The 13,423-nt window shown below is 37.2% G+C and overlaps 1 protein-coding gene across 1 annotated transcript; it reads right to left on the bottom strand.

Annotated features, from left to right (window-relative positions):
- Nucleotides 1-1,856: 1,856 nt before the first annotated feature.
- Nucleotides 1,857-6,492, bottom strand: Smp_102070 (glutathione S-transferase 26 kDa). Its single transcript, XM_018797832.1, has 7 exons — nt 6,434-6,492; nt 3,688-3,813; nt 3,567-3,648; nt 3,434-3,534; nt 3,306-3,401; nt 2,199-2,240; nt 1,857-2,045 (listed from the first exon to the last, which is right to left on the bottom strand). Exons 1-7 carry the CDS (start codon nt 6,467-6,469, stop codon nt 1,941-1,943), a joined length of 588 nt encoding a protein of 195 aa, XP_018652834.1. The 5' UTR covers nt 6,470-6,492; the 3' UTR covers nt 1,857-1,940.
- Nucleotides 6,493-13,423: the final 6,931 nt, after the last annotated feature.

Raw genomic sequence — 13,423 nt, 5'->3', positions numbered from 1 at the left:
AAGCTCGTTTGGCTTTTGCCAACTTACGTCACCTATGGCGAAGACGAGATATCCGTCTATCAATTAAGGGACGAGTATACTGCGCAGCAGATCGCTCTGTTCTACTTTACGGCTGTGAAACATGGCCATTAAGAGTAGAAGACACTCGTAAGTCACTAGTGTTTGACCACAGATGCCTTAGAAATATTGCTCGCATCTGCTGGGATCACCGGGTAAGTAATAGTGAGGTTAGGCGAAGGCATTAGGGAACGATGGTAAATCAGTTGATGAGGTCATGAATCTTCATCGACTGAGATGGATGGGTCACGTGTTACGTATGCCCGAACATCGATTACCACGACGGTCTCTGATGACTAGTATTGGGGATGGTTGGAAGAGAGTTAGGGGCGGTCAAACCAAAACATGGCATCAGTGTTTGAAGTCACTAACTTCCAGCCTGAGCCATGTTGGCAGATGCAGACTACCTGGTTGGGGTCCGCGTGACTATGGTAACCAATGGTTGGAGACTCTAGGTGATATGGCTCAGAATCGATCACAATGGCGTAGGTGTATACAGTCTTTATCTTCCCTTAAACCTTGAGATTAAAATTGCTTCATAACGTTCTTCCTTCCTGTACTATATCCTTATATACAACCTATAATTTATATACTACCACCACTAAATTAACTACTATGAATCCGGTGTTGATCTTGTTGTGCTAACGAGGTATGGCAACTTGGACCGATGCATATATGTGCCTGGTCCTACCTTGTAGCTGACTGACTTATATTAATTGTATATAACCGACATTTTCTCGAGTATTGTTAAGATCTCTCTTTGTAAAACCCAGCTACTCTTATTGCTTAGTATTCTTCGGATACCTTATTATTTATTTTAACACATAAACATAGGTACAGGGGGGCACCAGATATATATGCGCCACACTTGTATACCTTACTCCACTCGACTAGTCCTCAAATCAGATTACAGTTGAACAGAAACGTAATTATATTCCAAATAAACAAGGTTGAATGGGACTAATAGCTACAATAAGGAAAACGTCAGTATACTTTCAATTTTACATGAGCTTCTCAAGTCTTCTCGAATTATTCGCTAGCGCTGACTGGCTAAAAATGCGCCAATTAATGTGCCCTAGCATTATGCTGAGTGGAACATGCATCAATCCTATACATGGCTTGCTAACAATATGAACTATCAATTTCTATACTTCACTAGTTTGTTGTATCTGTATGACGAACATTACAAAACTTAATTAAAATATGAACCATAGGTTAGGAATCCGTTACTCATAATCAACTTTGAAGCTCTCACGAATGTGCTTAATCTCAAGTTGACGCACAGAGATAATACTGGTAAGATGAGTAACAAAGTAGTGCAACTAAGAATAGTATCAATAATATGAGACAAATAAATATATAGATTATTTACATAAAAGAATTAAACTTTCAGAACAGGAAATCCTAGATTTCACTGAAGCTCATGAGAGAATTTAGAGAATGAATGGATATAAATCACTGTGACCAACCCTAAGCCGTGTTATCCTGGGTCACGATTATCACGCGAACACAAATTAAGTAGTCTGCACATATCAACATGACTCAAATTAGTGGGAAGTAGTTTTATAGATTAGTGAATTGTTTTAAATTTTTCACCCGTAGCTTCCTTTTAACCTACCTCAGCACAGATTAGCATTGCGAATTGAGACAGGTAAGCAATGATAAGAAAAATTTGTAGTAAATTTAACGGAAAAATGATGCTTCTAACTACGACAGTAATAATACACAGTTAAACGAATAGATTACTTTTTGGACGTGATCTCATTCACGTAGCATAAATCATGTGAGAAAAGAGCAACTCAATATTTCATCAGTACTTCTTATTTAGTAAACATACACACAACAAGTGTTCAATAATGTTCATTAAAAGAATCATTGTTGACTTATTTTGGAGGAGCATCTCCACCACCAAAAGTGGCGGACCAACCTTGTAGAGGCCATTTTATGTACCTGTTAGAATTCAGGTAGTTCTTGATTGGTGGTAAATTCTAGTTTTAAGAAAAAAAAAGAAAATAAGTAAATGAAAATTCGTCAGGTTAAACGACAACTAAGTACATATCATTATGAACCTACTTCTATACGTTGTTTGAAAGCTATTAGTTTTGGAAAATATCCAAACACTTTGGGTCCATGTATAAAACCACATCAAGAGCGTCGTACAGCATGAAGTCAGGATGAGTCACCTATAAAGACAAACCGGTTATAAAAAAATGGAGTTAAACTTAAACCAATACACTTTCTGAAAATTTCTATATTTCTGATGTTTCATCAAACATATATGGAAAATTAGAACTGCAATTTTTAAGAGATTCACGAAATAAAATTGTAAGTATTAATGCCGAGGTTGAACTTGCCCTGATACGGCCGAGAGTGGGGAGGTGCCACCCTCCCTCTCGAAATGCTCTCACATGGCCACGGTATATAGCCTCTGTCAGGGAAGTTCTTCTCACTGCCTTTTTGTGGCGGGGGTGTTGTTTACGAAATTGAGAGGACGAAAAGCGAATGTCCGGCGCTTTAACCGGGTTAGTGGACACGGAAAGTTCACCTGGGGGAGTTGGAAAACCACAATTCCAAACCAATGGTGCACATGGGCTGGCTCCAGTATTCTGAGGGAACAAATGGCGTATGAATCAATCGTTGGTCACCGGTTATCATGGGACTGCATCTCCTCACGATGCTCCACTGCCTTGTGGATCAGATCTTTAAGTCAAAGGCTTTGGGTGTGGCCCCCTAAGTAAACCACCTGCTTCGGTTTAGCCACCTGTGCAGTATCACAGCCCTAACACAAATCAAGAGATTTATGCGGCGCATATATATCTGTTGCCCGTTTGTACCAATATTTATGTGTTTAAATAAATAAAAATAAATGAAGTTGATAGTTTTAAATCAATTGAGCATTTGGTAGAAAGTTAATAATAAATATATTTCTTAAAATATAAAATGAGTAGAAAATCATATTTCTAACGTTTCATGACTTAATGCAAGTCACCTCTTCGGAGTAAATAAATAACAATAAAATGAACATAAGTTTAATTAGTATAAAGGAAACAATAAAATTATGTTTATAAACTTCATATTCGGCTAGCACATGACTATTTACAGATATGACCTTATAGAAGTTTGATTGTTATTGCGTCTGAAAGCATTGTGTTTTACTTGATGGGAATTTAACAATGTGCTTCCGATATTAGACAGATACAGTTAAATTAACAAATTATAAGCCAAATAGATAAAATCTAGTAACTTACTTTATCACCGTTCAAATATGTATTGTGTGATAAACGATCTTCAAACATTTTCAGCATTCCAGGGAGTTGGTTGAGAAAATCAACTTTGAGAGTTTCCTTGAAATAAATGAAGTCTAAATCTATCTTACAAATTCCTTATTATATGCAATTCTTGAAACACCATATCTAATATCTAAAATGGCTCCCTCAAGCATAGAAATTTCTGCACGTTCTTTAGGACAACCACCCACTATGAATATAGATTATGGTATTTCAATTTACACATATTATGTTTGTCAGCTATATAACGTAAAATAGCCATAGATTGTGTTAATTTAACATCACCATCAATATAATAAGGTAGCTAAATTAGTAAACTATTATAGCAAAGTAATTGTTTTACATTAGGAAAATCCAGACCTAATTTAAACTTTTCGTTTCGCCACACATCGCCGTCATTGCGATCATACAAACGCTCTTCATATGCTTCGCCAAGATATTCCAAAAGAAGACGAGTTGGTTGTACAAGCTAAACGACAAAATGGAATTTTAAAATTGTACGGAAATTCATATAGCACAGTAGACAATAATTATTATTTGCTAAAAACATAGTTCAATTAGATGATAACACGGAAATTACAAAAATTAATTGAGTAAGCTGGTGACTTTAAAGTCACGAGTTTATTCTATAAACGGTGCATAAAAGTGGAATATTAGAAACTAAGTGGTTTTATTGTTATAACCCGAAACAATCTCATTCCCAGAAAAAAATCTTAAACAACTTTTTTTCGTCAGTCAGCCACAACGCAGGACCAAACACATATATGCATCGGTCCAAGTTGCCATACCTCATTAGCACATCAAAAAGGGAACACCAAATTTATAGCAGTTAATTCTCTGGTGGTAATATATAAAAGATTGTATATAAAGATGTAGTACAGGAACAGAGATATGAAGCAATTTTAATCTTATAGCTCAAGGGAAGACAGAGAGTGTATAAACCTACCAACATGGCTCAGACTAGAAGTTAGTGACCTCAAGCACTGATGCCACATTTTTTTGACCTTGCTGAACTTTCAACCATCCCCAATACTAGTCATCATAGCCCGTCGTGGTAATCGATGTTCGGGCATACGTAACACGTGACCCATCCATCTCAGTCGATGAAGATTCATGACCTCATCAACTGATTTACCATCGTTCCCTAATGCCTTCGCCTAACCTCACTATTACTTACCCGGTGATCCCAGCAGATGCGAGCAATATTTCTAAGGCATCTGTGGTCAAACACTAGTGACTTACGAGTGTCTTCTACTCTTAATGGCCATGTTTCACAGCCGTAAAGTAGAACAGAGCGATCTGCTGCGCAGTATACTCGTCCCTTAATTGATAGACGGATATCTCGTCTTCGCCATAGGTGACGTAAGTTGGCAAAAGCCAAACGAGCTTTTTGAATCCGTGCTGAGATTTCGTCAGACACCAACCCATTACGGCTGATCAGACTTCTAAGTGAGGTTGCGGACGCGTTCGACTACTTCACTCCCTATTCTTAGTTCAGGTATCGACATAGGCCAGTCCTGGAGCGAGATTTACATTTGGATGGGGAGAAACGCATCCCAAACATCCTTGCGGTATGCGTTTTTATTACATCACGATGTATGAATTTACGAAATAATAATACTTGAGTCTATAACAGTTGAGTCTCAGTCCCATTGCTTTAGTTGTACACCTTAACTTGAAATTTGGTCGTTTACCATGAGTTGATTTTGCGAATTTCGAACGTAAAGTTAGTCATAACACAATAAAATGATTGTCTTTATAAGAAGTGAGTTTTAAATAAATCGATGATTTCCAATGAAATGAAATATTACGGCCTGTGTTTCAACATTTAGAAATGCACGTCATTTTTGCAAAGTCTGTATATCATTAAAAATATTGGACGACTACACTACCTTATCGATGGAACGATGAGCGTTCACTATTCAGTTTGATGTTATTGGGAAGAAAGATGACAAAGCGAATGTTTCCAACTCGCAACAACCTTTGTAGGGAACCAGATGCTTATTAGCATCTACCTTTGATGCAGTCACACAAGAAATATTCTATCTACGTCACAACGTTCATTTGAGTGTGAACACTGGTTAAGACATTGCTCCCCACCTTAAAAGCATTCTGGATGTCAAATTTGCGAACTTTTACCAACCACATGATCTCATTTATAGACTAATAATTAATATGTGACTTCGTGGAAATGATGATTGATAACATGGCAAACATGCATGCTTACTCATCCTAGTACCTAACTCATACCATTTTTTAGTTATCAACTTTTTAGTACTCAAAAATATGGATCTAAACAATACCTGGTTGCAGTTAGCCTCTTCAATCAAACGTCAGTTCGCTTTTCGATTGTTCGCAGCAAGTGACACTTATAATTAACATTCCTATTTTTCTAAACATATCTGGACAATTTTGATGGAGTTCTGTTCCCTGAGCTGGATGGTTTGGTCGTGGAGTTACAAATCTTCACCATATCTGGACAATATTAGACTGAGTGGTCACAAACTCAGTTATTTGTCTAAAAAGAAGTCACTGACCGACTTTTAAGGATATCTAACACCGATGATTTCCACTACTACTCACAAAGTTCATGCACAACATGCTCATAATTGTTTTTACAATAATTGTTGCATTAAGCGAAATTAGTTAGATCGAAGAGCATTGATATGGAACAGTCTGTAGGTTGGGAGATTTCCAAACAAACCCAGACGTTGGTATTAAGAGGAACTAAAACTGAAGCGTGAATTGTTCTGAATCTGCTAAAAGAACATAGTCACATCACAGTACTGTGACAACACAACGAACAGAAAGTTATAACATGAAATCCAATCATTTTTCATACGAACTTTAAAGAACAAAGTTGAGCCTCAGGAGGAACTGAAAGAATTCCGACGTATTTCGGAGAAATATAAAGTCTAAACTGGTCTTCCTTAATTCATGGAGAGGGACAAGAAATGACCGTCATTAAAAAAGTGGTGAGACATGATTACCTTGGGCCTGGTGCGAATAAATGACCCCTATTTAAGTATCTTTGGTTGGAAAATACATTGGAGAGGTGTGAAAGCAGAATTTAGAAACAGAACACTCACGCCTTTGATTTTCCAATAACCCAGTTTAGGAGCCATGACCAACGGATAAGTACAAGTTCAAATGAGTTACATTATATACACTCGATTTGTTTTACTAATCGTAAGAGTTACCTGATTAACATTCAATATCATTGTGAATTGTTAGTACAAGAAAGTTGACTTCTTAAAGCTAGCTTCTTGATATTCATTTGCATTTCACATATTTTTTGTTCAAGGTACGTTTATCAAAACCTCCGACTTCAGGGGTCTTAGCGAACGGTCATGTTAAGTTTTACTTCCCCATTGTGGACATAGACTACCGACCAGGAATTGCTAACCGACATTGTATTGGGGAATCCTTTCCAGTTGTTTCCGATTCCCGACACTGGACTTCGGCCATCCTTTTTTTCGTTTCCCTTCAGGATTCCAAGTTAGAGCTTGCCTTGTGATGCAGCTTAATTTCCGTATTGTATGTCCTATTCACTTCCATCTTTTACTAGTTTCATCTTCAGTGGAAGACTGGTTTGTTCTCCCCCACAGTAGGCTGTTGCTAATGGTATCCTACCAACGGATATTTAGTATCTCGCGTAGACAGTTGTTTGTAAATACCTGTACATTTTTCATGATAGTTGTAGTAGTATTCCATGTTTCATCTCTGTGCGATAGAACTGCCTTAAGGCTTGCTTTTGGGATTCTGATTTTGATATTGGTTAACAATTGTTTCAAGTTCCATATTTTCTTCAAGTGTAGGAATGCTGCCCTTAGTTTGCTAATAATTTCCTTCATGTTTGAATCAGATCCTTCTACTTTATCGATTATGCTTTTCATGTACGTAAATCTTTGCACCATTTCCAGAGCTTCTTTATCAAATGTGACTGGATTGGAGCTCTATGTATATGTGTATGTTAAGGCCCACTGTCACAGAATCTGATGCTACACCTGCTGTCTTTTCCTGGATTTGTTGTTGTGTATGGGATAGAAGAACTAGGTCATCCAAGAGCTCCAAATCGCCTAGTTACATACAAGCTATCCTTTGTATTCCGTGCTTCTTCTGAGATATGAAGGTCTTCATAATCCAAGCGACAATAGCAAGCAGCGTTTGTCTGACACTGGTCTTTACTTGTAATGTAACCGTCAGCCGACATACATGCACGACTTTACAGTGTAGTCCCTTATGATGTTAAGGATCCTCTCAGGTACATCAAGGTGTCAAAGCAGGTTCCCCAAGGTTCTCCCATGCACGCTGTCAAATGCTTTCTCAAGATTAATGAAGTTGGTGTATAGTGATGAGTTCTATTTTATTGATTGATCAACAATGATCCGTAGTGTCGCGATTCACCCTGTGCACGAACGATCCTTACGGAATCTGGCTTGGTGATCTCGAAGTCCGGCGTCTGCTGAACCTTTCATTCTGTTCAACAACAATCTATTGCAAACTTTTGCTGATGCTGATGTTAATGTGATGCTTCTGTAGTTTACACACCTACTGAGATCGCCTGTTTATGGTATCTTGATGAGGTATCTTTCCAGTCTGTTGGCCCTTGTTATTCCTCCTAAATCCTCCTGAGTACAACTTGGAGCATTTACTTCTGACTTCAATGCTTCATCCGGTACGTTGTCTTGTCCAGCTGGTTTCTCATGCTTGATTTTTCTGATGGGCGTACTGAATTTTTAGATTGTTGGTGGAGTGATATCCATTGGAAGGTTTGCGTGTGTTGCTTTGATGTCCGGTGGGTTGAGTGAACTAGTCTTGTAGTTATTCCTTTCTTGAATACTGATCAATGTTCCGGTAAAGATCCATATATTATGATTGTGTTTCTTGCTGCCTTGCACCTCCTGGCATGCTGGAGTTAGTGCTTCTTTTATCCCTTTCAAGTTGTTCTTCTTAGTGGTTCCCTCTACTTCAAATAGATCTTGTAACGCCTGGAACTTGTTGATGAGAGCTATCTTGAATTCACTGTCTGTCAGTATCTCGGAGAAAGGCCGTATTACACTTTTGTGATGTTGTCCGTCCCGTTGTTCAGTGCTTCTTGAGTTCCGATTTCATCTTGGAGACTAGGAAGTGATCTGATGCTATATCAGCTCCTCTCTTGGTTCTCACGTCCCCCGCATAGTACGAACATTCCACATACCTAAATTAATGGTTGCACTGGTTGTCAGAAAAGGCATCAGACTCGTGACTTCCGAAGGTGTTAGGCTTTCATCATGTGGCGTCATAACTCTTCTAAATGAAGACCTTCTAACTCCCACGGCAGAGTTTAAATGGTTTGGATTATCTATCGGGTGAGCGTTTCTTAGCGAGTTAGCATTACACGAGATAGGGTAACTAACCACATGCCCAACCCTCTTCCTTTATTCTTGCCTGCGACAGGCAGAAACCACAGAAGGGCTCCAGGCGTTGTTTTCAAGTGAAACATATTAGATCAGAAATTAATTCGACATTTCTTAGTTCTTTTGAATGTCCCTAGGCTAACTACAGAAACCTCTTATGAAGATTCTATGTTACACCCGTTATGATTCCAACTGTAGCTCCTTGAGCCATGTCCCAACTTTCGAGTGTTCTTGGTCAGGTCTTTTTATATTTTATTTTCCTCGTAAATGATCATATTAATCTAGCTTATACATGCGTTGTGTTATATCATCTCTATGCTATTTGAATTTAACAACTGTTTGAAACACCCCGAACATCATCCACTAAACCCATCATAGTCGTTGTTGCTACGCATATTTGCTTATGAACGGTGCTGTCATATTAGTCGTAGAATTACCGTATTGGGAGTATTGGGACTCAGACGTGTAAACTGAAGTAATGTTATGTTTGACTTTACAGCCTAATGATTAGAAGTCAACTGCTTTAACCGCTTGACTACCCTATCTCAAAATTGAATCAATCAGAGAGTTAAGTTTATAAATCTAGTGTACAAGGGAACCTGACATACAACAATGGTAATACATGGTGCCCTAGATAGAAAGGCAATATAGATATCCCGGATATTCACTGAGTGTCAAAGCTGTTGTCAACAACAACTTTGTGATGGAGGATTCCAAAGCTAGTCAACGACCGCCATTCATCTAACAACCGATACAGTTCACATCAACATAATGGTTAGGCTAGTTTATCAAAGATAATAAAAACTTGAAAACTACACAATAGAAACATATATGATATTGATTACTCACAGGCGACCGCTGTGTTGTTCTCTTATCAATTACTGGAAAGGAGAAATGAAACTCAAGTAGAAAATGTCGATAACTTCTTTATTGAGCAGTGTTCAAATTAACTGAGGTATCATAGAGAATTTTCAATGGATTAACAAATATATTTACTTATGTAAAATATCATCAACTGACTACTTCACTTGACAAATTCCGAAATGAAATATACTAGATTTATTTAAGTCACTAAAATCGGTCATTGAATCATGATTCCACTCAATTATACTAGTAAATACGACGAAACAATAAACCTTAATCTGTTCAGAAAGAGGTGTTGTTGAGAAAGATTGTGAGATAACACTTAGTGAGGTCTCTGTACGAAGATCATGGAATTTAAGTGAATCGTTTACTGGAAAATAATCTCAACAAACCGAGCTGTAATGGAAGACAGAAATACTGAAAAAAGACCCTTGCTGTTGTTGCTGAAAAATTCCCATTATATGAACGGAGAATTGTAACACGTGAATGAAGAATTGTTGTTTGTTGTATAAAATCAAATCGTTAATGTTGGGGGTGACTAATATGAGGTGTCAACTTCTACCCGAAGTTTGTGCTGATGATGTCGTTCAGAAGGACGATGAAAGCTCCACGACCAAACCATCCAGCTCAGAAAACAAAAGTCTATCTAAATTGTTAACTAGAATCAGTTTATAAGTGAAGTGAAATTGTGAGATAAATAATGATCGGAATAAATATGGTTGATATGGGGTAAGAGAGAGAATGATGGGATTACAAATCAGAAATTACTTAATATGTGGAATAATATGAATTAGGTCAGTTATAGTGGAAAGGGCTGGATGGTAAATAAATTTCTGTAGAAAGTTAGCAAGTGCAGTATTAATGACAATGATAAGATAGGTAGGTAAAATATTTTTAGGATATAAAAATGAACATTATTCAAATTACATCACCATATTATAATATTGATTATTAACATGTTGACGCGAAAGTTGGCCAGGGTAAAAGGAGCGGCTGGACACATTTCTTTTGGATGCAAAGTTCTGGCTTTTTGATCCGGATAGTGATTGTCTCAACCGTCTACAGGATTCTTAATCTGACGGAATTAGGTAGACTGTTGTTAACACGATATATATAATTGCGAAAGATTGCTCCATTTTGGCTGTATGTCCCGTCTGAATGAAATGAGCTAAAATGGAGCTGTTGGCTGTTTTGACTTCACCTTTGCTTAACCACACTGGAAGGTGCTCAAGAACCCGAATATACAAATTCCTAGAACACCTGCCTATATTAATCATCCCAACAGGTACACCTTGCTGACGAGTGCCAAGTAACACGAAACCAGGGTCCAGGGTTTCCTGTTGACCACCTCCAACCACCATCTTATCTCAATATACAGTGCAGGCAGTGTCGAGCCAACTAGGCTGGTGACCACATTGAAACTTGATCGATAGCATTCGATCAGCACTAAGAAGGACTTGACACGCATGACATTGATCACCACCCAGTGATCAATCAATTGTGAACATATAATTGTGCGTTGTTCTTGTATTTGAAGGTAAATTCAGGCTAAACTCAAGTGAACATTACAGTTCGTAAACTACGCATAAACTGAATAGGCCGAGTTTATTTTATAAACTACATATTTACTTACGTCTGTTACCCCTCGTGGAGGAACATAGGCCGCACACCAGCATTCTCCATTCCACCCTCTCCTGGGCAATTCTTTCCAGTTGTTATTCATCCTTTTCATATCTGCTTCTATTTCCCGGCGTAATGTGTTCTTTGGCCTTCCTCTTTTCCGCTTGTCTTCCGGATTCCAAGTTAGGGCTTGCCTCGTGATGTTAATATAGTACACGGGATGTTAACTCAATGATCAACTTAATAGTGGATTTTCTTCTGTCACCAAATCAGCGACTTATTTCTTGTCCATTGCTCCTAAAGAGGTTCTCGTTATGCATCTAAATCATCTAATTATCTGTAAAATTTTCTAGTTGGTATCGCTGATATCATTCTCTACAGTCTACATTTCAAAGGATTTCTTCACAACTTATGTGTATTCTCATCTTCTCACTCAGTATTGTTTGGGTGAACAAGTAATTATCTTTCCATCATGATGGTATTTGTCAAATGTTGATAAAATTGTTCTTGTAAGTCAAGATGGGAAAATATTAGGCGGTAATGTGACACGATACACAACCTGACCAAGAGATGGTGACCTCAACATAGTAATTAATTCAACGTTACTCGACACTTTCAAATGATTAGTGAGGTTATTAGTGAAATGATCAGTGTAAGAATGATAGCGTATACAAATGACAAACATATGATAAGTATTGAAGGCTTACAACAATTGAGATGACTAGCCAGCAACAAATAGACAATGTTGTGAATATAGTACATATATGGTATATTATGAGATTCTAATTGCTTTGTAAATGGGTACACCATGTTCTGATCTATTCGAATGTTGGCCCATCCGTAGCTATTACAGTATGCTTTGGAATAAACTAGGGAATCCTATTTTATAAATTTCATGCAGCACTACTAATTATTCTAGTATATCGATTGTTGGCTACGTTCATGTGATTGTATTTAACTATTGTACTTTAATGTTACCTGCACAACTGATATGTTTACTATTGGATTATAAATACAGCCTTACAAAGAGTGTGTATATCAGTTGCCAAAAACGCTCAGTAAAAATAATGAATCAATCGAATCCATTTAGTGCACACAAAATAAAGATGGAAAATAAATATGCATTGATCCATTATACGGATAGAATAATGCTTAATTTATATGGTTTCATTTGCAGTGACCTGCTTTTGTCGACGAGAACGCTATTAGTATAATGGAAACAATTATCATTATAATCAATTGTACCAGTGATTGTTTTACTGTACTCGTTTTGTTTAACTGTATCTAAAGCACTTTTCGTCCAGTGGCCCATCTTGTTTGTTAGAACTTTCTTGTGCTTTGCCTATACTCGTTGGCACGTCTCGGTTTTCCTTCGATACCACGAGATCGCCAATAAATATACTTTATCTGGACCAGCTACAACCTTCTGGTTTACTAGCTAGCGAAGGAACCAAATCGTTTTCGGGCGCATAATCTTACTGAAGTGGTGATCATAGTCAATCGACACTCGACGCCATCTACATATTAAAGTTATTAACCAATCTAAGTTTGACACCTATTTCCCACATAAAAACCATATTATTTCTTTAATGAGAGACTTCTTATGAAACATAGTCATTGACTGATCACTTCGATTCCTAACAAGGAAGCAGTTCAATCTGTGTAGATTAATCAAAGAAAATGGTAGATCAAAAACACAAATACGAAAGACAAAATATAAAAACAGTATTGTGAATGGATGTTATGTATTATATCACACCATACTAACTCACCTCATATCGATATAATCTTTATCAGATTAAAGCAAACAGATTTTAATTAATGCTATTCTGACGTGTATATTAAAATATATAAGGAAACAAACTACCACATGAATTGTAAAGTTTTCTGAGTTAATAATCTAAATTCCTGAATATGACCTCAACTGTCAGTTACTTTCTAAAATAAAACACATATTTCTTGTCATTTAAATACATTTCATCTTATTAAGTACATCAAATTCAAGTCTGGATAATGTATGATAACACGTATATTTAATAAATTTCAGAACCACACTAAAAGACCATATCTTCTCTTTCTGTGTGATGCTGTATGTGTAATCACATTTATAATCAGTAGCTCTCGTTTGTTTTTATGAATAAACGCAACCTACATTGTTCCATTTCCAGCTTTACTGACTGCAACCATTAACTGAAG

This window comes from Schistosoma mansoni, chromosome 5 (assembly GCF_000237925.1).
Source record: "Schistosoma mansoni strain Puerto Rico chromosome 5, complete genome".
NCBI classification, from domain to species: domain Eukaryota; kingdom Metazoa; phylum Platyhelminthes; class Trematoda; order Strigeidida; family Schistosomatidae; genus Schistosoma; species Schistosoma mansoni.
This window is presented reverse-complemented; position numbering and strand designations above follow the sequence as displayed.